Source organism: Saccostrea echinata, unplaced genomic scaffold (assembly GCF_033153115.1).
Source record: "Saccostrea echinata isolate AGI-Se365-2 ecotype Australia unplaced genomic scaffold, CSIRO_AGI_Sech_v1 ptg000001l, whole genome shotgun sequence".
In the NCBI taxonomy this organism is placed as follows: domain Eukaryota; kingdom Metazoa; phylum Mollusca; class Bivalvia; order Ostreida; family Ostreidae; genus Saccostrea; species Saccostrea echinata.
The window spans coordinates 25,049,428-25,076,258 of NW_026889750.1; the positions used below are offsets into that span (position 1 = coordinate 25,049,428).

The following is a 26,831-nucleotide window of genomic DNA, read 5'->3' on the forward strand; positions in this document are numbered from 1 at the left end:
GAAATCTCTGTTGAATCAATGGGATATGTTCCAACAGTCCTGGAAGAGAATAAAGATATTGCTGTTTGCAAGCACCCATGGTAACCACTTTGCGTACAACATTACTTGTAAACAGGTAAAGGAAGTTCTTTTTATCATAACTATTATTATTTATTTTAAATTAAATTGAGCTTTAAAATGGAAAAAAAAGTTTGTAACTCAGTTATTAATCATTTTGCAAAGTATAAAACGTTAAATAACTGAAATCGCATATTACATCAAATATTTTATCATTTCATTTAACAGTATTGAACAATTAAAGTATTTTCTCGACTTTTATTAAAAATAAATATTAGGTTGTTAACCTGGATCCGCCTAAACACTTTCGATTAAGCCAATCAGATCATCTGTTACTCGGGTAAAGGCAAACCCGAACATAGGAAAAATGGCGACGACTCTCTGAGGAGTGGAGTATTTCATAAAATTTCTGTTACTTGTTAATGGAATTCCGGGAGAAAAATTAGTGAAAAAAGAAAGGAAAACATGACATCAATACACTGTGTTGTCCATCCACTTCCAGGAAGCGACACACAGCTGAATGATAGGTAAGAATGGAAGGGGAAAAATCGACAACAAATATCTGAGAAATTCAAGCATGTGTTGAAGGCACGTCCGGTGGAATAACAAATGAACCTATGTAACTCATGCTATATCATTGACAAGAAATAAGTAAAAGAAGTAAAAGAAATAGTTTTTAATGCTGAATATTTCTGAAAAGTAATATTTAAATGGTCCATGGTATTGGATTGCACAACTGACACGTTACCAAAGCCAGGCTATTTTCTAGAGTGATGATCATATTTGCAAAACAAGTTTTCTCGTCCAAATATCTGGTAGTTCAGAATTATTTGTTGAATTCAATTATGATACTAATGTTATAGGATAAGAGAAGTTGCTGAGAAAATTAGTCATCATGGATTTAACAGTCCTCCAGCATTCAGTGCACTAACCAATGTGACGGCCACACAGTGTGCTGTAGGACCTAACTGTCTGGCCTTCCTGTTAGAGGTTTGTATATGATAGTAGTATTTTTCATATAAATATGTACACACTTAACGTTATATTTGAAGCAAACTTTATTGGACATGATAAATTTAATAACATTATCACATAGTTTTGAAAATGTTATATATTTTAATTAAAGGATATATGGCTTATGTGAGAATAACTTGTTCAACTTTTCCGATAAAGTTTTTCATTAAAATTCACTAGTCTGGAAATAAAACTTTCACTCTCATTAAAGTTTATTTAACTGTCTCAAACATCAGCATATTAGTCTATCAAAACACAGGTTACAAAAGAGTTGCATTAGAATTATTTTTCTGGTTTGATCTCCGTGATTTACTTTTGCAATGAAAATCCAGACGTTTACATTACTGGGTAACAATCTAGTCATTGAAAGTAACAGCTGGGAAATCCCAAATACATCATGTTGTTTGTTAGAAATTCAAATTTCTTTTCTGAACTATGAATTCAAGTCCAGGGAATTCTCTGTGAAACATATTAAACAAAGAATAAGCATGATCAAGAAAGATTTGCAAATCCTTGAATTCTTTTGTATGAATTTCAGGATGGACGTGTTTGCAGACTGGGTTATTCTATTGCTGTAGATAAACTTGATTTGAACAAATCAGATAGCAAAGTGTAAGTAAAGGGCAATCTTTATGTAATCATTGGTAAAATGTGAGATAACTGCTGTTATTGCTAAAGTTGACATCTTTTATGAAAACACGTGTGAACAGGGCATAATAATTAAAGTTTAATGTTTGTATGAACTATTAAAAGAAAGCATTAGTTATGATATTTTTTCTTGTTGGTGAGAAAATCTTTAAGCTTTTAAAGGAGAAAAAAAAGGTACTGGATGCAAGTTAACTATTTCTGTCCCCTGAATTTTCAACTCCTTGCGAGTCCCATACAGAGCATTTTGGAAAAGGAACAACAAAACATGTTGTATTGTTTATAAATGACAGTGTATTTGAATTTTGTTGATTACAGTAAGCCTGTGAGCCGACCTGAGCGCAATGAGAGGACCTCTGTCATCCCCAGTAGGAACAGTTCACTGGTGGTGGAGAGCCCTATGGTGTTAGTGTCAGATGTCCTCGGTTCCAGTGCTGACCCTCCAACAGGGTGTGTGGAGATAATGATTCACTTCTAGAAGTCATAACTTAAAGAAAAAGAAAGTGTGATGAATTTGCAAAAAAAATTAAAGCAAAATCTTGCTAAGTCAAAATTGACTTTATTCCTCAGTTGGAAAGGAGTTTCATTTATATGAGTTTTTTTTCCATCTTTGCATTCAGTACTCTGTTTTGTAGACGTTGGGGCAGTACTACAACAACAATAAGTGGATCTGCTACTACACGCAGTCAACCTGCCTACAGTCGTATGCAAAGGACAGTTCATGTTAGTCGGGGTCGAAGGTCAGGGGTCATTGTTGGAAGCAGACCTCTAGTTCCAGCCTCTGTTGTACCTGAAGATCTGATCAGTCAGGTACTATGACAGTGAAATAATTTGTACTTATTCAAGTGTATGTGTACAGTATATTTTTAGATGATATGCTGTTACATGTATGGAATTCTTCAAAGAGCTTACAGAATTACAATTTCTCATTTTCATTTTAGTGTCAAGTGGTGCTTCAAGGAAAATCTAGGAATTTGATCATCAGGGAATTACAGAGAACTGTAAGTTATGATTTCGACATTATATACATGTACATGTATTTTCTATTATCAGAGATTATTAGAGAGATAATAGATAAATTCTCTGATGCTTTGAGTTGGTAATCTTTTGTTAATTGACCACTTGTAGCAAGCATGTTTATTCCTGTTTTATGTTGTAGAACCTGGATGTGAACCAGGCTGTGAACAATCTTCTGAGCCGAGACGATGAAGGCGAAGTGGAGGATGAGGACAGCCAAGACTCATACATGCCAGATGATCTCATCTCTCTCCTGGATGGAGGCATGCATTCGGAACACCCCAGCGTGATCATTGATGCCGACACCATGTTTAATGAGGATGTGTTTGGTTACTCTACTTTGAGAAGTAGGACTGCAGGAACAAGATCCAGGCTAGGTATGAACTGAGTGGAAATTTTAGTCTTGTTACACAATTCAGAAGAAAACGGATCAAAAATTTGTGGCAGAGGAGATAATGGGTGAAACCACCAGAAAATCGCTCTTAGATTTCTCTCTTTCTCAAAAAAAAATCTGTATACATACACAAGAAATGAAAAAGAACACATAGAATTATATAGTTGATTTTTTTTTTAAATTGAATTATTTGTTAATAAGAAGAAATGTTTTTTACATATTTGGGCTTGAAAAAATATGTTAAAAATTAAAAAATTTATTATTGGTTGTGTTGTAGGTATAGGATTCATTGTCAGTATTTGTTAATGTTGTTGTAGGTGACAGAGACCGAGACCTGGATAGAGAAAGCAGGGAATCCATCTTCCGAATCCGAGACCGAAGACGTTTGGACACAACACTGAGAGATGAGACGCTTAAATCACTGGAGCGAGACAAGGCAGAGGCCCTCATTGAGGGAGAAAATCTGAAGAAACAACCTGCCCCATCTCAGACGCCAGTTAACTTTGGAGAGGACTTGCATTTCCTGATGGAAAAAGTGAGTCAAGACATCTGGAGTAGTGTAGAATGTTAAATGTTGTGAAACTTTAAGTATATTGTTTTAGAATGCTAAATGATATAAAAATTTGAGTAAATTATTAATACATGTAAGTGTTAATTATATTGACATTTCAGTAGAATGAATATTGGAAAACTTTAAGCACATTGCATTAAATGGTATACATGACATTTCAGTCATTTGGTTTGATATTATGGATGTTAGCAAACTCTAATTAAATAGTTTTTATAAATATTATTTAGTGTGACATTTTCATATTTTGATCTGAAATTATAAACATGTGCTGATAATTTCTTGTGTAGAAGCTTTGAACATTAGTTAACATATTATTATGTAAAAAACCTATGAAAAGCTTTTTAAACTTGGGAAATTCAAAGTCATCATCATCGGCCATTACACCTTGTGGTGTCTAGGGCAGCAAAAATTCAACGAACGTGTAGTTTATATCTTCTTTTACATGGATTTTTTTCTCTGAGAGATTTACTTCAAAATGTATTCAGCATATCCTAAGTTATTAAGTAATTTCATATTTTTTTAAAATTTATATAATCAACAAACCAAAAATCCATTTTTTTTTTAAAGGATGGAACATCTTCTACTTTTACTCACATTGCTGCAATGCACTCTGACCTGGTTGCCGTGGGAACCAATGGACAGTTATACAGCTGGAAGTGGAATGAGATGGAGCCATACAGACATTATGATGTAAGATATCATAGTTACAAAACCAGATATCAGCACTCTAGAAAAGAAAACATGATGTAAGATATCATAGTCTCAAAACCAGATATCAGCACTCTATAAAAGAAAACATGATGTAAGATATCATAGTCTCAAAACCAGATATCAGCACTCTATAAAAGAAAACATGATGTAAGATATCATAGTCTCAAACTAGATATGAGCACTCTATAAAAGAAAACATGATGTAAGATATCATAGTCACAAATCTAGATATGAGCACTCTATAAAAGAAAACATGATGTAAGATATCATAGTCACAAAACCTGAATCAGCACTCTATAAAAGAAAACATTATGACGTAAGATGAAAATTACAAAATATCTAGACATCAGATGTCTATAAAAGAAAACATCTAGATGTAAGATAAGAAAGTCACAAAACCTCCAGATATATGCATCTATGGTCTATAGAAGATGTCATGATGTAAGATATCATGGTCACAAAATATTAAAATACATTATTAGTAGTCTATAAAATGAGACATCATGATGGAAGTTATTTATCACAAAACCTAATATCAGTAGTCTATAAAAGTAAACTAAATATTCATGTAAAGTTTACAGCCACAAACAGACATGCAATCAATAACCGGTACTTTAAAAAGTAATTGATTAAAATTAGTTATCACGATTACTTAAGATTACTTTCAGGTTACTTACTTAAAAATGAAATAAATTTTGAATTTGATGATAAATAACAAATTTATTACAGAACCCTAGTATCCGCCATCCTAAGGTGCTCCCTCTGGGCCTACAAAATGAGAGGATCATGGGATTGTCTGCATGTAGCGTCAGGGCCTCGGTGTTTACAGAGTCCAACAAGGTGGCTACCTGGGTCGACGAGACTCTGAACAGTGTGGCCTCCAAACTGGAGCATCCAGCTCAAACATTCCCAGAGTTCCAGACGGATAAGATCGTGTCTCTCCACACCTGTTCCCTGTACACCTGTGCCAGGCTTGAAAGCAGTGCCCTCTACTGGTGGGGCATTATGCCATTTGGACAGAGGAAGAAAATGCTGGAGAAAACAAAGAAGAAGAAAACCAAGGATGGATCAGTGACTAGTGATGTTACTGCTGGCTCTCTTGTGAGTAGAAATTTGGAGAAAATTCAGTCTCAGTTATAAACTTGTCTTCTTGATATTTCAGTTATTTCATATATTTATCTGATCATTAGTAAATGGAGTATTATGCTACAGGTTTGTTTGAGGAGTTCCCCTATGTACCACAGTGGAGCCCTAGCCTTTGCCACCATTGATGGTGTCCCTAAAGTAGGTCAGCTGCTGGAGTCTGCCTGGTCACTGTCTGACAGCTGTCGCTTTAAGATCCTCAAGCACGCACCTGTGTAAGTAAGAGCCAGACTGAGTGTTTGACATTGCAGTTGAACTGATTGTATCCTAGACTTTGAAGTTGTTTGCACATTAAATTTTATTACTGCTTTATGTAAGGGAAAATTGCTCGACTTTTTTCCTCTTGTGACCAATATTATAGATTGTTTAGAAATTCTTCACAGAAATCAATTTGATCCTCATTGAAATTTACATAAAAGTATTTATTTTGGTTTTTGATGAACTGAGATCTCTTTATCAAAAATGTACATGTGCTTTGATGAGCAATATCTTTGCACTCTTAATAAGTACACATTCATGTCCATGTACATACACATGTAATTGGCCTGTTCAGATAAATTCACATCTGGTAGTAATTGAACATCATGTATTTATGTAATACAGAGAGCCGAGACCTGAGGTTAAGTTGGAGGTGAAGTCATGTGATGTGAAGTCAGACATGCCCCCACCCCCCTCTCCTGACTCATCCACCTGCAGTGACCACAGTGGCCCCACCCTCATAAGTACTTCCCTCAGTAAGTAATCCTCACTCTCTTTCATGAAATTTTTTTTTTTTAAATCAAGGTAATTGAAATAATTTGTCATTGTTGGATGTAGAATTTTTATAAATGATCATTTTACAGAGCGCAAAAAGGCACCAACACCAATGAAGGACTTTGACAAAAAAGATGAAGAAAATTGGCCATTAAAAAATGTCATCTTTGTGGAGGATGTAAAAACTGTACCTGTCGGCAAAGTGGTGAAAGTAAGCACAACATTTTAGAAAAATTTTTATTGTACAGTTAACAATATTTCAAAAATATGTCTTGCAAATTAATGGTTTCTAAAAAACTGAAAATTTATTGGTCTTCATAGAGTATGTTATTCCTTGAAGATAATTCATTCTGTTATTGACAATGTTTAAAATATTAATGCACTGTTATAAATGTGTTGTAAATCAGGGTTCGACACTAACGTTAGTCCGTTAGTCTCAGACTAACACATTTTCATTCGGACTAATAAAATCTGTGGCTAATTAGTCCGAGCGGACCAATAAAAATTTCTGGAAAACAATATGAATAAATTACCGATGTCCGATTCTCGACAACTTTTACTGGAAAACCTCCGTGTATTTTTAGATTTCTAGCTTTTGGCGGGTAGTTACGCAATTCTGAGTCATGATCGATATGAAGTAAATGTTTTTAGCGATCATGATTTAGTATGACACTTTAAAGAAAGATGTTGGACGTTTTGGATGTAATGTAAAGACAAAAAAAAAAAACAAACAAACAAGCAAAAAAAAAAAAAAAACGAGATCGGGAATACGATCGTACTTGCTGATTGCGAGATTTCAACGAATCTATGGAATAATGTATTTCACGTAAATGCTTTGTTTATTTAAAAAAAAGTATAAAACGTCGATTAATTGTCAATTTAAATTAATGTTTAAAAACATTGATGTTTCTTTTTCTTTTCTTTTTTTTTTGACGGACTCATAAAATCGCGTGCGGACTAGTAAAAGTAAAGAAGCACTAGTCCGGCCGGACTAAAGCCTAAAAATGTTAGTGTCGAACCCTGTGTAAATTATATTTTGTTTATGAGAACTTCACAGATACATGATATCATGAGGATATCTAGACGCAACCATCTTGTATAAAATGTTTGAAAATTAAGTCTCCTGAATAAATGCTCCGCTAACATCATGGTTACTTCATTAAAATAAAATTTCATGAAATAAGTGATTTACATTCTTCCATTATTTAAACAGGTAGATGGGGCATATGCAGTGGTCAAGTTTCAGTCTAGGGAAGCGTTAGAGTCTGGCAGTGGGAGAGAGGACCCAGTCAGTCTCCTACAGGACTGTAGGATACTGAGAAAGGATGAGCTACAGGTCAGAAGAAAAGGCTGTTAATGTGTAACAAAAAATGAAGCAGTTCTTAACTTTCTTGACAAGGAAATTTACATGTAGTAACTGCGTAAAATAATAAAAATTCATGTTCTGGGTAAATTTCATCTCTGATTAATGCGATTTTTTATTTTGATTTGAATTTGTATTTTTTAACTAGGTGTTAAAGAGCGCCAATGCCCCCCGCCTGCCTGATTGTTTTCAGAAGACCCCCAAGAAAGTGACCCTGACAGAGAGCGGTCAGATACTGGCTGTAGCAGTGGACTGTGAAGGTCAGTTTAAGACAATTTCTCTATGTACCTTGTCAAAATGAAAGAGGAGTACAATATTTGCTCTAATGATTTTATAAACACTGTCTGGGGTATAGTGAAAACTGATAGTCAGAAGTTTGTCAGAGAGCTGATATGTAATCTGTCAACTTATGAATTACTTGTACTTTCTGTTTGCCTGACATGCATCATTTTATGTTATAGGGATCCACCTGATAGCTAGATCTGGATCACGTCTGAGCTATACCATCTATAACCTGACAAGTGGTAAAGTGGACCAAGACGCCACCTTCCAAACAGATGCTCAGACATTTCTGGGAGAAAATCGCAGTGACATCACACTACACAACACTGGAGATGTAAGATTTTCTGCCTTACATTTGTAGTACCTGTGAAACTTGAATTTTGTGTTATGATAATATTTCTTAAAACCTTTGATAACTCACATGGTTCTTTGATTTTAATGAAGGAAAGTCATTAAATTAAATGGTACCTATTGTATGGAATGCAATAAAAAAGCTCTGTAAATAAAAACTGAATAAGATAAAGTTTGAGTGTTTTAGTTTCTTAGAATTTCATGTATAAAAAGAATATAAGATTTTAAAATGCATTGTTGGCACTGATCTTTATTTAGGAGTTGTTAGTCCAGCTACAGGATGGAAATGGAGCCCTCTATCCTCTTGCTAAGGACTGTGCTGAAGGCATACGGGACCCCCTCTGGCTTAATCTGCCCCCGGTTCGAGCCCTGGGAATGAGGGTCCAGTGTCTGAACTCAGTGGGCAACAACTTGAAAAACAAAGCTTGTGTCCTGGTTCTTGCAGTAGAGGTAAACAGACAGGGAAATATTGGCTTTTGAAATGTGGTAGACATGCAATAAAAAAAAGTTAAGTAACTTCAGTCCATGCACGAGTTTTACCAGTGATTGAATAGATTTTCAAACCTTACTGTAATTTTTCAGCACCAGAAATTAATCCCACACATTTTGCGATGTGATCTGGAGAAAGTCAAGTCCATTCTTCTATCCCTGGAACAGGAACAAGGTACTGTTTTCTTATATATGCAGTGATATCATGAAAACTATAAATACCTGATTATTTATCCACTGAGGAAGCTATTGAGGAACATTTCAAGATTTTTTTCAAGACACAATTAATGTAGAAAAACTATTTTATAGGTCCCTAGGAAATCTGTTGATTATTTTTTTTATAAACAGGATATTGAGAGCTATATTTTTGTGTTGTTTCTTCAGATTCAGCTGCTGGTCAGAAAGTTTTACAGGAAATTGTGAAAGAGCATTGTGATGGAAACAGGAACATATTACACACCTGTGTGGCCATGTGTATACCTACTTCTAACAAAGACTATGACCAAGGTAGGGTTTACGCTTAAGTATTATCATTGCAACAAAATGGGAAGAGTTTCTAATTCATCTATGTATGTAAAAATTAATGCTGTTGCTTAGCATTTGAGGGGGGAGGGGGAAAAGTGTTTTCAGTGTTAAAAATGTCATCTTTTTCCTTGGATCCACCACCTAAAATGTTGAATCCCACATGACAAAATTGTAAACCTTGACTAAACTTTAAGGTGTGAATGCAGTATTTTTTTCATTTCACATGATCTATTATCTGTGTTGTAATACAGATCCTGTCCCTCTGTCAACGGCTGGTGCTTCCGCCACCACAACCAGTAGCAGTTCATTCAGCTCAGCTCTGGAAGCCATCAATGCAGTCAGCAGTGCAGTGGATGCTCTCAATGCCATCCAGTCACGGACCAGTGACCCGAGCTCAAGGTGGTAAGGATTTCATTATTCACAGAAGTCAGTGAAGTGTAAAAGATGGACGTATTGTTAAGCATTAATTTCTCCACATATATTCATGATCTGATTTGTTAATTTTTTCAGTGTGAGTCTAAGAGAGATGATGAAGCGGGCTTCATCTGCTGCTCGGGCCGTCAGTGGTATGGATGTCAGGGACTCAGAGGACATGTCCATACCTACACTACAATGGCCCCCAGACCCTCCACCACCACCCAGCTACGAGACCCTTCAGCAGGGTAAGTGTGCCCCCTCTCTTTTATTATGACAATGCATTTGATTTGCCTCATGTTTTGTAGTGAAACAAGTATGTACTTTAATACCTTTTCGTAAGGTTTTCACTTTCTTCTTTCTATCCAGAACATGGTATATCCCGCCAGTCGTCCAGCACTCAGAGTGTCCCCTTAGTGTCAGGAGAGTTCAGCACAGTGTCCATTCCACCAGTGAAACTGGAGGAGAAGGAGAGGCGTATGAATGCCATGGCCATTCTAAAGATCCTGTGTGAATGTCCACAATTACAGCCACATCTGGTAGAACTTCTTTCTGCAAGGTATTGCATCAATTTTTAGGAGCAAGTTCTTTCTTTAATATTTTGTCTTCTGGCTCCACAAAAACTAATTAGAGCTGAAGGTACCAGTACCTTGTAAGGTTACACAGAGTTAATCGATTATTTAGTACAGTTGATGAAATGACAGAGTTAACCATTTTCATAAAAATTCTTCAGGAATGCAGATGGATGTACAGTGTTTATGCAGGCAGTGCGTGGCTGTGCCTATGCCGCAGCTCTTGTGGTGCTAGACACTGCTAAGAGAGTGGCCACTAATGAGTCTGGCTGGCTGGACAGAGCCTCCTTCATGCAGATGCTTTACCCCACAGGATCTAGCCTGGACAACTCCCCCCTTCAGATGCTGTGTTGTAATGATACGTGTAGTTTTACCTGGACTGGACGAGAACACATCAAACAGGTGAGCTAAAATTACATAGGTACAAAAGGATGACTGCACTTAACGCCTGTTTTTGGGTCTTTTTCGGTTGCTTAAGTTGCTTTTATATCTAAACCTTATTTTTGTATGTTTATGAAAGAATCCTGTCAATTTGGAACCAAATTTAAATCTTAAAATGATTTTAGACTGTGATACAATAAAATGATTCAATGTTTTTTGTCCTTACTCCTTTCCAAATATAGGGAATTTACACTTACCTGCCCTTGATTGAACATTAAATATGCATAAGAGGTGGAGCTAACATTGTAAGAATGGGTCTAAAGTTAGACTTGATAGATAACAATGACATGTTTGGAAAAAAGAACGTGATCACTCTTTCCAATCTCCCTCTTTATTCTGTATGGCATGAATACACTTCTGACAAAGGTTTCAAAATGAAATTAACAATATAAGCACATCAATGTAATTAAAGCAAATTCTATATCAATGCCAGATGACTTAACGTGTTCGAACACAATGTCCTAGTTAGCAAAAAACATGCTACCTTACCAGTCACATGACGGAATTTAGTATTCACAAAGTTACCTGAGGTAAGAAATCACATGGTGAATTATAATATTCAACATGTCTCAATCCTTGGTTACAACACAGAGAGCGAATGTAGGAAGAAGCAGTTTGTTCTCTTTTTAACCAGGAGCGCATGTTTGTCCATTATTCTCCTTTTGACACAGTATTATTTATGCAAATATACAACTACTGTTAAATGTAAAACAATAGACAAATATGCACTGACTACGTATACAGTCAGTAAAAAAGTGGGCGTCCTCATTATCGAATGGAGATTCAAGAAATTGTGATGACCCCTGCCTTTGAAAACAGATTCGAACTTTGTAAATACACACTTTTATTAAACGTAATTACATGAAGTTTTAGATTGGATGTTGACCATTCTTGCAATTAAAAGAAAAATGCTAGTTTTGAAAGTTTATTTTGTCGCAAATTTCTCATGTCCTTAAGTGCAGTCATCCTTTAAAAATTGTTTCTGTTACTTGTAAAAAATTTAGAAATTGTTTCATCAGAATTCACTGGAGTAAATTCTTTCTCAATTGTTTTTTCAAGCCATAAAATGATTTACCTGTAGACTTCAGAATTGAAATTTGTTGATTACAGGATATTTTTGAATGTAAAACCTGTGGTCTGGTGGGATCTCTGTGTTGCTGCACTGAATGTGCCAGGGTCTGTCATAGAGGACACGACTGCAAGTAAGATATACCACATAGCGTAATACTTGTATGAGCACCAGCCTGAAAGAAATAAAATAAAATAAGATGTATACATGAACCAAGCTTAATTATCCTAAATCCTACATCCAGGATAATTAGAAAACTTAACTTTTCAGGCCAGGTATGGAATATTTTCTTTCTAAAACTTTAAAAAGTTGTTTTACAGAATTTGTAGAAATTCTTGTACTGGTTAATATCGAAAACATTTATTGTCATTAATTGTGTAGTACATGTATTAAGAGTTATTTTTTGTTTTTTTTAGTAAATAACAGGAATTTTTTGCCTCTACTAGCACTTTACATTCATGTATAAGGGAGGAAAATCTATGTACATGTAGCTCATTGTTGAAGCAACCATTTATGCATGTAAGTAATGAAGAATAAGTGATTTACATGTAAATAAAATGTTTTCAGAATGAAGAGAACCTCCCCTACAGCTTACTGTGACTGCTGGGAGAAATGTAAATGTAAAGCTCTGATTGCCGGGCAACAACAGCCTCGCTTTGAGTTGTTAAACCGACTGTTAACCGAGACGGATCTAGTGAAGCTTCCCAACAGCAGGTCAGTGGAGTCAGAATTGGTAACCATAGGAGGAGTTTCCAAAGCAATAATGACTGAGGGTTAACATGTGTATCTTATATGTACAATGTACTTATTTTTAACACAACCAAAATCTAGCAGATATAAAGGCTATGGGTGATTTGGGGAAATTTCTGTACTTAGTATTATTTCTAACAATATAGTTAAGTATGGTAGTGATTCTGTGCATTTACAGCTCCTCTGAAATTGCCAGAGTTCGAATCCTGCTTATATTAATAGACAAAATGTATTTTGGTGCACATTATGTAGTTGAAGGGGGGTGGGGTGGGGTGACTGATGTTGTTTTTAGGAACATTTTACTTGGATCTGTGATAATAATTTGAATTGACAACCTTGTAGAGGGGAGAACATTCTGCTGTTCCTGGTTCAGACTGTGGGAAGACAGCTGATTGAACAGAGACAATACCGTCCCAACAGGACCCGGGTCCCCTCCTCTCGTAAAGCTATCCCACAGGACCCAGGTATGAAAGTTACAAAATAACTGTTTTGTATATACAGAACATAGTTTAAAATGTGTAAAATAAAGTGTATGCAATGTGTCTTATAAAGCATGATTTTATGTACATGATATCTTTAGAAAATAACTTGCTGAAAGATACTGACATTTAGCATTTTTTGATTTTAACTTTTTGTTTTTGAAATACAATTGAATACAACGTAAATTTAAATTAAAATTTTCTTTCGCATAGACGATCTATGTGAGAACGTACCTCTGTGGTGTAAGTATACATTGTATGTACTTGTATATGCATATTGTATGTATAAACTTATGAAAAACTCCTTTTTTACCACAACAGAGTTTCATGTAATTTCTGGTTTTGATTCATACAAATGTTTGTGTGTTTAGATGTGGAGATGCCTGAGCATGACCTTGAACCTCCACGGTTCAGTCGTCGTTCACTGGAGCGGATCCTCAATGACTGGACTGCAGTGAAGTCCATGATTATGAGTGGGAAGAAGGGAAGCAGTTCACCAGATGTTGTGTATGAGGACCAGCTATACCTGGACAGTCAAAGTGGCACTGCTAGACTGGATAAGTTCACTCATAACCTACTGGTCAAGTGTAGTGTAGAGGTACAAATAAATTCTCAATTGTAAACACCCCCCCCCCCCCCCCTTCCCAAGTGAACTTGATTGCTTCCTTATTTAAGTTTTGCCTAGTCAGCTTTAATTTATTGTCATAAACCTTACTAATCAATGTCTAATGAATCAAGTAATTTTTTCAACAAGTTGTTCACATGAATATGCATGCATTCATGTTTAAACCTTTTTTTCTTTAACAGATGCTGGACACTTTGTTGACAACTTTGATTAGAGAGATGCAGAATGATAATGTGGAGGGCAGGAAGGCAGAAGCTAGGACTGTGACCAGGCGCTTTATCAGATCTGTGGCTCGAATCTTTGTTGTTCTCAACATAGAAATGACCCCAGCCACCAACAAAAAGAAAAGGTTTGATTCATTGTTTATTTAGAATAATATAAGTAGACTAAAAAGAAAAGTTTTAATTAGAAACTATAGAATGTCTATTTAACAAGGTAAAGGAGGATCTTATGTAACTCTATTTACTGGAAACAAACTTTTATTCACCTCTAAGAAATTTCGCAAGTTTCGTGACCTTGTTTTATTAGTGAATATTTCTCAATGTAAACTACATATTTCATTTGTCTCTATGAAGAATATTTCCTCAGTTGCCAAAATGAGCCATCATGGACAGATATCAAACTGACAAATCACGAATAAAATTTGTAACAAATAATACTTTGTTTACAGTAATGTGAATATTTATTGTGACGTTAACAAATTACCGGGCTGATTGATCCCTGTCTTTATAGTTCCAGTATCACAGCCTGCCAGCCCCTTGTCAGATGTAAGAGAGCCTTCAATGCACTGATCACGCTAGCTATAGAGGAACTTTGTGAGATGGCTGACTCCTTAATAGCTCCAGTGAGGATGGGTGTCCTACGTCCCACTGCACCGTTCACACTTGCCACAGCCAACATAGATGCCATTCAGGTGACTTAATTTTGTACTTCCTTTGCAGATTGAAATTGTTGAGAAACTTTGAAAAACAAATTGGAAAGCATTGTTTTGGAAGTTTTTTTTTTTTTTTAATTCTTTTTGGAAAACTAGGTTTTAAAGGATATTCATAAGTTAATGAGGAACTGTAGTAATTGAAAATTGTCCTTGAAGACAAATCTCCTTAATTATGGTATTTATTGAACAGGGAAGTGAGGAAATATTCAACCTTGACCCTCTGCCCCCCAGGTCTCACCCAGCAGACTCGGAGAACCACTCTGTGTCCTACATCTCTCACCCACGCATCTCTCAGAGTGTTCCTTCTCAGAGGGCTGGGCAGGACGGGGATGATGATGAAATGATGCCCCCGGAGGAGGTAAAATGTTCTGAAGGAGGAAAATTGTGTCTTTACTTGGATACATACACATCTATATGTACAAAGAAGACGAAAGAATAATGATACATATTACTTTTGACTTTTTTGAACAGGTGGAGGTTGGAGAAGGTATGGGAGGTGAAGATGACCAATCAGATCATGAGGACCGTGAAGACCACCAATCAGAACACTCCGACCAGGACCAAATTGACAACGAAGGCGGTCAGTATAGTTGGAAAATTTATTTATGTTTGATAGTTTATAAGTTTGGGAATCAATTAATGGTTAAGTTTTAAAGTTCATGAATTAAGATTTTAATTTTGAACACATTATAGATATGCCTTTGTAAAATGTTAACACAGTCCATGAAATATGCCTGTGTGAAATCAAATCATCTTGAACTTTCATGACATGAAATGCATTCCTTTTATTTACATTCCACCTATCCACATTATTCAAAGTTTTAATTGAAAATCTTGAAAGGTCTTATTTCCTAGCCATTGCGGAAAGTATTACTATCAGACTCATAAAATCCTCCACACATGTGGTAGGATCTAATGTGACATTCACATTTATTTTCAGTGAAAGTTTAAAGAAGAAAAATGGTTTTTATGTACAAGTATATGTGGCATAATGCCTAGAGAGGTAGTAAATGCTGGAATATGAATAATACTCAATGTTGAGAATTATTTACAGGTGCTGGAGAAAGTGACATGGATGTCATTTCAGAGAGTGACAGTGAGAGTAGTCATAGTAACCAGGACAATGTCAGTGTACAGAGGAGTGCTGTCACCGCAGCTACGGCAGGGTCAGATGCAGGTAAAGCACATGTACTGGTGAAGTGTAAAAACTTGGAAGTTTTTCATCAGAAATGTAGATGCATACTTTTAATATTAATGTTCACATCCATTGTAGGACTTGGAAGCCTGGCCCACTTTTCTGAGGATTCTGGAGAATCGTCCAATCAGGAAGAAGATTATGAAAGTGAGGGAGAACAGAGTAATGACGGGAATGATGCTGATGACATGAACTTCATTGATGAACAGTTGGAGAGATGTCATACTTCAGGTAGTGATACATGTTGAGAATAGCTAACATCACTGAAGTCAAGTACTGTAGTATTGGATTCAGAGTTTCATGGGGGCAAGGAAAATGTAGATGGAAGTTTTTGTCACCATGTTAAACAGTATATCCAATAATATGTGACTTCAGTGGTGTAACACATTAGTAAACCACACAGAAGAACAGTGCTCAGTTGACAATTTTGAGTTCATATTATGTTACTGATATAGATTAATTCTATAATACATGCTGAGAAGCAAATTTTAATAATATTTTAAATTTGGCAGGCTCTCATGGACAGAGGACCTTACAGGCTCCTCAGACCATGCAGTGGGCAATCAGACAGAGGGAGACCCCCACTACAAGACCTCCTCCCACATCAGGCACCACCACAACCACAGGTAAGAGAAATTCTCATTGTGCATAAATAGAATCTTGTGGAAGTTGCCCTTTGTTTTAAAAAAAGAAAATCACTAGCCTGTTCACTTCAATTGTACTCCAGAATTATGATGTTTTCTTGACCATTGTGAAGGCATTTTCATCATACATGTAAATCAATGCCCACAGGTCATATGTTACTAAGTAAACATTTGTGTTTAGGAGGTACAGGTGGACTGATTTACATTGATCCTGCCACCCTGAGGAGGACCAGTACAGTTACCACGACAGCAGTCCATCATCACCAGGAGAACCAGGTAACCATGACGACCACTGCCAGTCAGCTGGCCCGTGCATTCAGTATTGTGGTGCGACAGATTGCAGATTTGCTGACCATGATACAGGACTACAATGCTCTGGCTCCAGGATTACCCAGAGTGTTAGAGATTTCAGACCAAGAAGCAAGTGATCTGCAGGTAATATGATAGGAATTTCTTTGGAATTTATTTTCAATGAGATTTTCAAGCCAAATTTAATTTACTTAAAAAATCTGAGAATAAAATTTGAAAACCTTGATTAATTTTTTGCAATATTGTTTCTGTAGCTTAGATGAAAATGCCCAGATACAGTAATTGCAATGCTGCTTTATGTTTGGAGCAGAATTTGTAACAATATTTATTACAACATTATATGTATGGTTTTAGTGTTACACTGAGATGCATTTATCCCTGACCTGGGACTGGCTGATTGATATAATGGACTCCACTGAGGCCCAACTCCGGTTCGGTGCAGCCCTCTGCCACACCACTGACCCAGCCAATCCAAGTCATCCCCTCCACTCCAACTATGTTCGCAACTTACGGGAACGAACAAACCGTGAGGAAAGTCGTATCCTGCAGGCACTGGACAGACGCAGAGCTAGATTTGGAACCATTGGTGAGGATTCTATACTAGATTATTTTCATATTGCTCAAAAGTTTTACTTTCAGTTCTTAACTTTAGATATGGATGTTTTTTAATTAACTGATACTTTAGAATATGGTGAATTAAATTTCAATTTTGAGAACAAGATTCTTCAATTTAATCCTTGCCAAAATTTCATTGAGAATTTTATGCTGTGAAATTATGTTCATTAATCATTCATAAGGAAAATGAGAACCAAGAAATTCATGAAAACCAGTCCTTTAAATAGACATTGAACCAAAAAATTTCAACCACAGTGACTGTTTTTTTTCTTCTGTAATAGATATAATCTTGTATTGATATCCCCACAGGTGCTGATGGAAATCTGGCCCGTCGTGAATTCCTGAATTATGCTTTATCTCTGATGAGATCTCACAATGATGAACATGCCGACTCGCTCCCCAGCCTTGACATCCTGTCAATGAGACATGTCGCCTATGTGTTTGATGCTTTGATATATTACATGAGAAGTGGTATTGACACAGATGCTGATGTGTTCAGGTTAATATTTTCATACAGATCTTAGTGATAAAATAAACATTGAAATTCTGTTTTCAATATGACAATTCTGTAAAATGTAATTTTTTTTTCAAATTATATTTAATAAAATACATTCTTCTTCAAATTTAATGAGAATTAAGAAATACAGTTGAGATTAAATTGTTTAATTATTAAAAATTATGGAGATTTTTTATGACCTTCATTTTTTATGGATTCTGTTTTGTAAATATTATAGGGATGGTATTTCTGTCATTTCCTGGGACCATGATGAAAATGAAAATGAGGAGCATGATGATGATCCTGTCACAAATATGTCCATGGACAATGAAAGTGTGGATGGGGAATCTGATGTCACCACAAAATCTGGACGGAAACACCAGTTCTTTCACCGCTCAGACTCCACAACTTTCCTTGGCTGTCCACCACCAGACCCATTCCAGACACCTCTGGTACAGGCCCTGCCATTGGCTGACCTCCCACATCTCCTCCAACCAAATGCCAGGAGAGAAGACCTGTTTGGCATGATACGACAGGCTGTAGCACCTTTTAGGGCATCCTCAGATGTAAAGTCAGCTCAGAAGATGTCAGGCAGTAGGAATCAATTTGATAAATTGCCAATTAGAATGGCCCTTTCTGAGCGTCGCTCAGCCACTTGTCTGCTGCAGACCTCAACTCTACCTATGGCCTCTGTGCCAGGCCATCTATCTCAGCCAGGACCCTCCCATCTTCCTGATGCCCCCTTTAGTAGTGCTAGTGTAATAGTGAAACCTCCCTCTCAGACTTTACCATCCCAGATGGCTGGCAGCCAGCCAAGTGAAACAACTATGCTCAGCAGTATACCCCTGCCAGGACAGGGTCCAGATGTGAGTAAATCCAATGAAATGTTAAATCAAGCCAGTGTGATTGTACATTCCAGTGCTGCCCAAGGTTTGCCTTTGCCTGTACCAGCCTATTCTGGGGCTCATCTACCAGATGGTAGGTACATGCCTGGAGAAAGGCGACTGGATCCACACAGTCAAATGAGTAGTCAATCCGATTCAATAAACAGAAGTCTAAATATGCAGCCCCCCTCCCTGAGTTCTGTCCCTTCAGACTCCTCAGGTTCCCTGATGTCAGGGGTCACCACCCAGTGTAGCACTGGGATGTCTTCTTCACTGACAAAGAGCAATACCGATAGCAGTGGGATGTCAATGGGTGTGTTACCAGGGATGATGGAGTCTCAGTCCATGCAGTCTCTGTCATCAGAAAACATGTCTGACAGTGCCCCCTTCCCTGACCAGATTCCTGGACCCTCCACAATGGAAATGGCTGACCAGAGGACACCATCATCTAGTGATGGTCCATCTATGCAGGCCAGGTAAGAGAGCTTCCAGAGTCATTGTTCTACATGGATTTTGAATTCTTTCTAGACTTAATATTATCTAATCGAAATATCGCAGTGGGTAATGATGAGTTTATATAAAATATTGAGCTTGAATCTGTTATGTATTATGACAGCTACAGTGACAGCTTGCCCTCTGGTTCTGTGGACCCAGGACTAGATATGGTCGGAGCTCATGAGAATGTCTGTAACACTGTGGACATAGAGACCTCAGCAGTTCCTCCTGGTCTTGGACCTGTCAGGTGAGACAATAACAGAGGATCATTTAATGGTAGTGACTTGAATATAATTTAAAAAAAAAGTATTCTATGTCAAAGCCTTTTTTCCCAGTCATTTTTATACTGTAATGGGAAATTGTACCAAAAATTTGCATCCTTATTTGGGATATTATATTCAAATACACAAATATTGCATAATTCTCATGGTACATCAAAACCAAGTGGGTAATGTGCACGTGTGGTTACTTGTCTTCATAACATTCTTTTAAAATTACAAAGTCCAAAATTGTCACTTTCTGTAATAAAACCATACTTGATAATTTCAGACAAAACATGGGTGAAAAATGCATTTTAATGTTCACTCTAAGAATGTCTATTATGTAACAACAAAGTAAAAATAAAAAATAAGTACAAATAAAAGTACATAACAAGATATAATCTACATGTACACATTAAATTTTTTGTACAAACAATGTTATACTAATTATTTTGTTTCAGGCTGAACCCCTTGAGTAACTTGGTGTCACATGATGTTTTGCTTGGGCGTTGGCGATTGGCCCTCGACCTCTTTGGGCGTGTCTTCTGTGATGATGTGGGGGCGGAGCCTGGATCTGTCATCAGTGAACTTGGTGGATTCCCTGTAAAGGAGAGCAAGTTTAGACGAGAGATGGAAAAAATCAGAAACTCTCAGCAGAGGGATATCATCTTGGATGTAAGTGTGGCTGAGATAATGATGTTTTTGTTATTTAAAAAATCTTAAAAAACTGAAAGAAATTTTCATCTTGAAAGCCAGTTATGAAAACAAAACCCTCAATTCCAAAGTGAAATAATGCTCTACTGCTCATTTTACTATATTTGAAGCACCTAAACTTTGGAAGAAGTGCCATCATGCAATGAAATTGTACAAAGAAATCTTTTTTTTTGATAGGTGGAGAGAGACAGAAATTTGTTAATTGTGCAGTCTTTCAAGCAACTTAACACTCAGTATAACAGGAGAACCAACACCAGTGGTCCCCCTTTGGCTGTTCATAGGGTCAAGGTCACCTTCAAGGATGAACCAGGGGAGGGTAGTGGAGTTGCCAGGAGCTTTTACACTGCCATAGCTAATGTAAGGAACAAATCACTATATGTGTTTATTTAAATAATGAAAAAAAAGTAAAGAAGTGTTGGATTAAAATCATAATTAAGATACATATTTTTCTCACTTAACAGGCTGTTTTGTCACAAGAGAAGCTTCCTTCTTTAGATGGGGTGCTGATAGGAGGCAAAAACCTGCAGTATAGTAAGTAAATACACATGTTTGCATGGACATACCATATTAAAATTATTAAAATACATAGAATGAATTGAACAATTTCTTGGTGAACATTTTATATTTAGAAAAAAATTCTCCACCTTTAATAAAAAATGAAACAAGAATAGTAAACTTGCAGGGTTTATATTGCAGCATTTTAATACATAAATTATTTCTTGTACTTAAATGTAATTCAAGAAAAAAAATTTTTATTGTAGATTTGCTACAGAGAGCAAGATCTAGGGAGAGAGAAAGAGAAAGACAGCGATCAACTCTGCGCAGACAGCGTAGCAGAGAGAGGGACACAAGACGTACCCTGTCATATGATGCCCCTCCCTTCTACATGCCAGCTGAGGCCCCTGTAGCTAACAATAATAATCCTAGTCCAGCAGGACCCCCATCTTCAGACTCCAGCTCTGAGGGGGGACCTGACACAGTGTCACAGTACCGCAGACAACTGGGGGAGAGGCTGTATCCTAAAGTCAGGGCTCTACAGCCAGTAAGAATTTTTATTTAAGTACTTTGCTTGAAAATGTTGGTACACCATAGTGATTACCAAAAGTTGACATATGAATCCCAAGTACACATAGGTTTTTCTAATACTGAATTGCAGATGATGTCAAGTCAGAAGCATGACTGTTAAAAACTTCAGCTTTTGGGCAGTCATTGCAAGGGGATGTTCTGAATTTTCAAATGTTACCATATGAAATTAAAGTACAAATAGGGAGATAACTGCACTGATGACATAATATTAAACTTCTGAGTGTTTTTTTTTCAGTCTCAGGCCCCTAAGATAACTGGTATGTTACTAGAATTATCCCCGGCCCAGCTGTTGTTGATGCTTACATCAGAAGAGACTCTGAGACAGAGAGTGGATGAAGCTGTAGATATAATTATGTCTCATGGAAGGTAAGGTGAAAGTTACTCAGGTGAAATTTTTTATCTCACCTTGACAAAGTTGAGATAAGCTTATGCTGTACTGTTGGTATCCCATATTGAAATTTTAGAAGTTAGTCAATTTCCTAAGTAATAAATTTTACTCAGCCAAAATTTGTTTGGATGATGCACTTGTGGATGCATACTATCAGTCATGTTTTGGATGCTGTAACTGGCCTATCTTTTGTAGTTGAGTAACAATGTTTTGAGTTTTTAGATATATTCCCAAATTCAAGGTTTTGGAGCAGGTCAGTTCCAAAGTACATGTAAAAGTATGCCCTACTTTGACCAAATATGCAAGGATCATGCATGTAGAAAATACATATGAACAACCTTGCTCAAGATGCAACCTTGCATACGATGCAATCTTCCCTAAAATGCCACAAGTTGGATGTATTTTTAGCTGTTCAATTAAAGGTCTCTGATGATGAACTTTAACATGACAAATGGATCTTACTGAATATTCAGTTGATAGTGACTGATAACATTTGCTGAGTTGAACTTTTCAATCATTCATTGCCTTTGTTTATTTCATCAGTTACCATTAAAGAGAGAAAAACACTTCATATTAAAGTTTTAAATGATCTCAGAAAATAATGAATTGTAGCTAGTACTTTGTATTATTTTACTTAATATAATTGTGAAAATTTGGTAATATAATTCTTTGAGACAAATAAAAAGTTTAGCCACATGATAAGTTTCATGATGTTTCACAACGATGTGTTATTTTGTTTTGTAGAGAGCTGAGTGCTGAAGCTCTTTTGGATCTGGATATCTTCAATCTTTCGGCAAGCGACAAGAAGAAGAAATCGACAGACCGAAAAAACGAGACTGAGGAGGAGGAAGAACTGGAGGATAACTCTCCACTGTTTTGGCAGCCTGGAAAACGGGGATTCTACTCCCCGAGACCCGGAAAAAGCACACCAGAGAGACTCAATGCATTTAGGAATGTTGGAAGGTATCCATTGTGTTCATTATGAGAGTTTAACATGATTTTGCAGGATAATTGTTGCAAAGTATATAAGCAGTGTATGGAAACATCATGCTGCAAGATAATCATTGTATTATACATGTACATGTATAACAGCTGTAAATTGTAGTTAATATAGACAGATATTTTAGAGATTTTTTCCATTTTAGTTGAGCATTTCCTGAGTAACATGTATGAAATGAGATAAAAATGCTTTTTTTGCATGAATATGATAGTTAGGTAAAAATTTCAAAATGTTTGTACTCTAAACAGCATTTGTAAGTTTAAAAAAATTTTTGGAAGAAATTGTTCAAATCAGAATTCTATAATTTTAACAGAATAATTGGTCTTTGCCTGTTACAAAACGAGATGTGCCCCCTGTTTCTAAATCGCCATGTCCTGAAGTACATCCTAGGCCGTAAGATTGGCTGGCATGACCTGGCCTTTTTTGACCCTGTAATGTACGAGAGCCTGAGACAAGTGGTCCTGGACTCGGAGAATAAGGACGCCTCCCTACTGTTCGCTGCACTGGATATGAATTTCTTTGTACAACTGGGAGTAGAGGAGGTACAAAAAAATTGTATTAAAAAAATTGTGTTTTTTAAAAAAAAAAATTATGTTTTTTAAGAGTTACTGACAAAGTATTAAATGGATTATGCGACATTAAATCTGATATTTTTCCTTTGATGTTTTGACTTGTAAATTAATACATTATATAATTCATATTCTTTTTGCCAAAAAAATGCCTTTGGCAAGATTGGTGAAAGTCATATTGAACACTGATAGTTGCTCCAGTGAAATAGATACAAAGAGTAGGGGGTAAAAAGGGGTAGAAATCTTCAAGAGATCTAGTAACTGGATTGTATTTCTTCTTTTAGGGTGGTGAAGAAGTAGAACTGATCCCAGGGGGCAGTGACGTGGAAGTTAATGCTCAGAACGTCCATGACTATGTGCGTCGCTATGCAGAATTTAGAATGGTTAAAGTACTGGAGAAAGCATTAAAGGTGAGAAAATGTATACATATATACATGTATGTCACTTATATGTCTGCATTGTAGGGCTGAGCAGTCTGTCACAACAAGTTAAATCACACTGTGCATGAACATTAGATACTAAATAATTAATGTCGTGCACAAAAGACTAACATTTTGTTTGTATTTAAAAGTGATGACAAATGTATTACTTTTTATTACAGAACTTAAAGCTTGGTGTGTTCGATGTAATCCCAAGTAGTTCTCTGGAGGGACTCACTGCTGAGGATCTTCGACTTCTACTGAATGGAGTCGGGGATATCAATGTACAGACTCTCATCAGCTACACATCATTTAATGATGAAAGCGGTAAGTGAGTAGAGCTGTAGAGAATATGCCAAGTAGAAGATAATACTAACCAGCCATAAAGATTTTAATAAAAGTGTGATTGTAATCAGAAACTTTTGAAATTTTAAAAGCATGTGATATTGTTTTACATAGAAGTTCATGCATGTAATTCCATTTTAGTACATATGATATGCCTCTGGGTTAGCATCGTGGTGGCAGGTTGAATGGAATCGAGAATTGCAAAAAGTAATACATGTAAATAACTTTTTATTTTAGGTGAAAGTAATGACAAAGTCCAGAGATTTAAGCGCTGGTTTTGGTCAGTTGTGGAGAAGATGAACAACCACGAGAGACAAGATCTGGTAAGATTCAGACTAATGAGTTTATCAGTTCTTATCACTTAATGATTTTATTTTAATGAAAGTTTGCATGTTTTACTACACATTTATTTTTGGATGATGTCATTCGTTATTAAACAAATTCTTTGCCTAGTATCAATTACAGAAACGTCAGTCTTGGTCCTTCTCCTGTGTCATATGCATATTTTATTCTCACCTCAGCAACAACATAAAATGCCTGTAAAATATTTGATTTTTTAAAATTTTGCTAAATAATATTGTCATCTACAACCCAGCAATAATAAGAACTTATTTGATGTGCATATTCTTCTTACTGTCATTGTGTCTCGGCATTGATTGTGGTTTCTTCCATAAATTTCCCCCATATGAGATTAATATACAGATAAACAAGCAATATGTATTTTTTTTTCAGGTATATTTCTGGACGTCCAGTCCAGCTCTCCCTGCCAGCGAGGAAGGATTCCAGCCCATGCCGAGCATCACCATACGTCCCGCAGGTGACGACCATCTGCCGACAGCTAACACCTGTATATCACGGCTCTACATACCACTCTACTCCTCCAAAGTTGTGCTACGCAGCAAAATGCTTCTAGCCATCAAAACAAAGGCTTTTGGTTTTGTGTAGAATTAGGAGGCACAATTTGGAATGACTAGAGATCTATAATAGGTTGAATAGTCTTAATAATTTTGACATTATCAAAGAAGTGCTTTCATCTTCTAATTTAAACATTAATAGATAAATTATTCAGCATTGGTCCACATTCTTGATGGAGATCCAGATCCAGATGAACATGAACAAACTTTCAGATTTAGCAGCCCTGGATTAGAGTTTACTGAATTGGACTATAAAATTTGGCAATTATGTTATAATCATGGTGTTCATTTGATTTTTAATTCAATATGAAAGTCTGTGTGACTGTTTGTAATGTGTGATGTTTGTGAGGTATAATAGAAAGCAAAGAAATGCTTTAAATACAACTATTGAATGGTTTACCAATTAAAATTGGAGATTCCTAGTTGGTGTTGTTTTGAATTTATTATGTGGATACAAAAGATCTCTAAATTACATGTACTTTGAAACTCCTGTTCTGTATGAAGTTGATTGAATTAGTCTTTCCTCAATATTCGCTAGACATGACACATAAAAGCTTATGTTTCTGTGATACAGACCGATGATTAATAGTTCAGTACTCCTCTCTGTGTATCCTTGACCTTCTTGAATTGCCCTTGAATCCATTTCATGACCACACACTGTAGTCAACGATTTCATGCCTGTCAAATATGAGCTTTTAGTTCTGTGTGAAATGAGGAATTCTTATACAAATTTTTAATGGCTTTGCTTCAAAGAAAGAACTGGGTACCCATTGGGTACAGATAAAATTTGATTTTTTAATGAGAAATGTCATGTTTTTCAATCAAGGTCAGCAACCAGTTAATCAGAATAATGGACAAATCATAATATGTATGCCCCCATTTCCATTTTCAAGAGGTGGGTGTTTAGTTATGGTTTTATTTTTTAGCAGAATTTCAGAGGGAATGAAAAATTTTTTAGCTTTTGGTATTTTCTACACAAGACCCCATCGTAACCATTGTACTTTTTTTTTGCCTGGTCTTTTTAAAACTGTAAATTCTTTACTTTATGTATTGACAAGTTGCAGTAACTATGCTAAGATAATGCATATTGTGTTATGAGTGCAGAATAAACTCTTTGATGAGGTTAAAGAGACCATACGTTTATTTCTAATCTGTTAAACACTACAAATTCACTTTAATTTTATGTATGTTAGAACTGTAAAATTAGGTGTGAACGCACTAAAAAAACGCGTAATGTGTTTCGTATACAGAATAAATCACCAAGGGAGGTAGAATGGACGGAATTATTGATGCCAACTGCAACAAATTACAATAAGTAGGGTTGTTGTATTTTGTACACGGGTATTTTCCCCCCGTTCTCTTTCTAAACTGAAAAAAAGAAGTGTGTTTTTTTTTTTTCGGGGGGGGGGGGGGAGTGGCGTGGTTGGGGTTGGTTGGTTGGTTATGTCGTTGCCTTATTTTCAAGTACAGTTTCATAGAAAATAATGTTTCAAAAGCGTAAGGTTAAGCATGTTTTTTTTTTTACATGTTTTCTTTTCAACCCCCCCCCCCCCAGCATAAGAGCATCGTGGAACATTTCTCTATACCTGAAATGGGATCTAAGATCGACAAAAGCTTTCAATATAATACGAGAGGTTATCAAAAAGTTCGTGGACTAACGCCACAAAATTAAAACCACTTAATAAGGTACATCAATAAATGTTTAAACATTTAATAACCATAATCTTCTCTATCTAAATAATGAACTATAAATCATAAGTTTTATTTTTTAATAAATTGCTAAAGTTTTTGTAAGCAATGGTATGTCCAGGCGGCGCAACCTCGAACATGACGTTTTATCCTACCTAAGTGTAACTGAGAAAAAAACCCCTATTGATATGAGCATTTGTCATCCAAAAA

At 36.1% G+C, this 26,831-nt stretch overlaps 2 protein-coding genes across 4 annotated transcripts in view; one reads left to right on the plus strand and one right to left on the minus strand.

The window, feature by feature from the left end:
- The window catches only part of LOC133187886 (ATPase inhibitor mai-2, mitochondrial-like), a 195,840-nt gene that overhangs the window by 111,164 nt on the left and 57,845 nt on the right, over positions 1 to 26,831 (minus strand). The window lies entirely within an intron of this gene.
- On the plus strand, positions 415 to 25,354 carry LOC133187773 (E3 ubiquitin-protein ligase UBR5-like). 3 transcript variants are annotated; one of them, XM_061323178.1, is made up of 51 exons: positions 415 to 584; positions 921 to 1,047; positions 1,610 to 1,683; positions 2,035 to 2,166; positions 2,352 to 2,526; positions 2,658 to 2,717; positions 2,876 to 3,110; positions 3,445 to 3,662; positions 4,266 to 4,388; positions 5,139 to 5,510; positions 5,622 to 5,767; positions 6,156 to 6,286; positions 6,395 to 6,516; positions 7,519 to 7,641; positions 7,817 to 7,928; positions 8,130 to 8,284; positions 8,560 to 8,751; positions 8,884 to 8,965; positions 9,175 to 9,297; positions 9,567 to 9,717; positions 9,826 to 9,977; positions 10,099 to 10,288; positions 10,463 to 10,703; positions 11,853 to 11,944; positions 12,379 to 12,525; positions 12,904 to 13,025; positions 13,254 to 13,283; positions 13,412 to 13,638; positions 13,848 to 14,014; positions 14,398 to 14,578; positions 14,790 to 14,957; positions 15,071 to 15,179; positions 15,654 to 15,776; positions 15,873 to 16,025; positions 16,307 to 16,420; positions 16,620 to 16,873; positions 17,102 to 17,333; positions 17,672 to 17,861; positions 18,097 to 19,218; positions 19,359 to 19,484; positions 19,959 to 20,172; positions 20,389 to 20,568; positions 20,673 to 20,742; positions 20,973 to 21,253; positions 21,533 to 21,663; positions 22,430 to 22,648; positions 22,999 to 23,227; positions 23,539 to 23,664; positions 23,856 to 24,000; positions 24,256 to 24,341; positions 24,751 to 25,354. In XM_061323178.1, exons 1-51 carry the CDS (start codon positions 523 to 525, stop codon positions 24,961 to 24,963), a joined length of 8,949 nt encoding a protein of 2,982 aa, XP_061179162.1. In that variant the 5' UTR covers positions 415 to 522; the 3' UTR covers positions 24,964 to 25,354. The 3 variants fall into 3 exon arrangements, with proteins under 3 accessions (XP_061179162.1, XP_061179168.1, XP_061179175.1); XM_061323184.1 differs by having other exon boundaries at positions 9,567 to 9,714; XM_061323191.1 differs by lacking the exon at positions 13,254 to 13,283.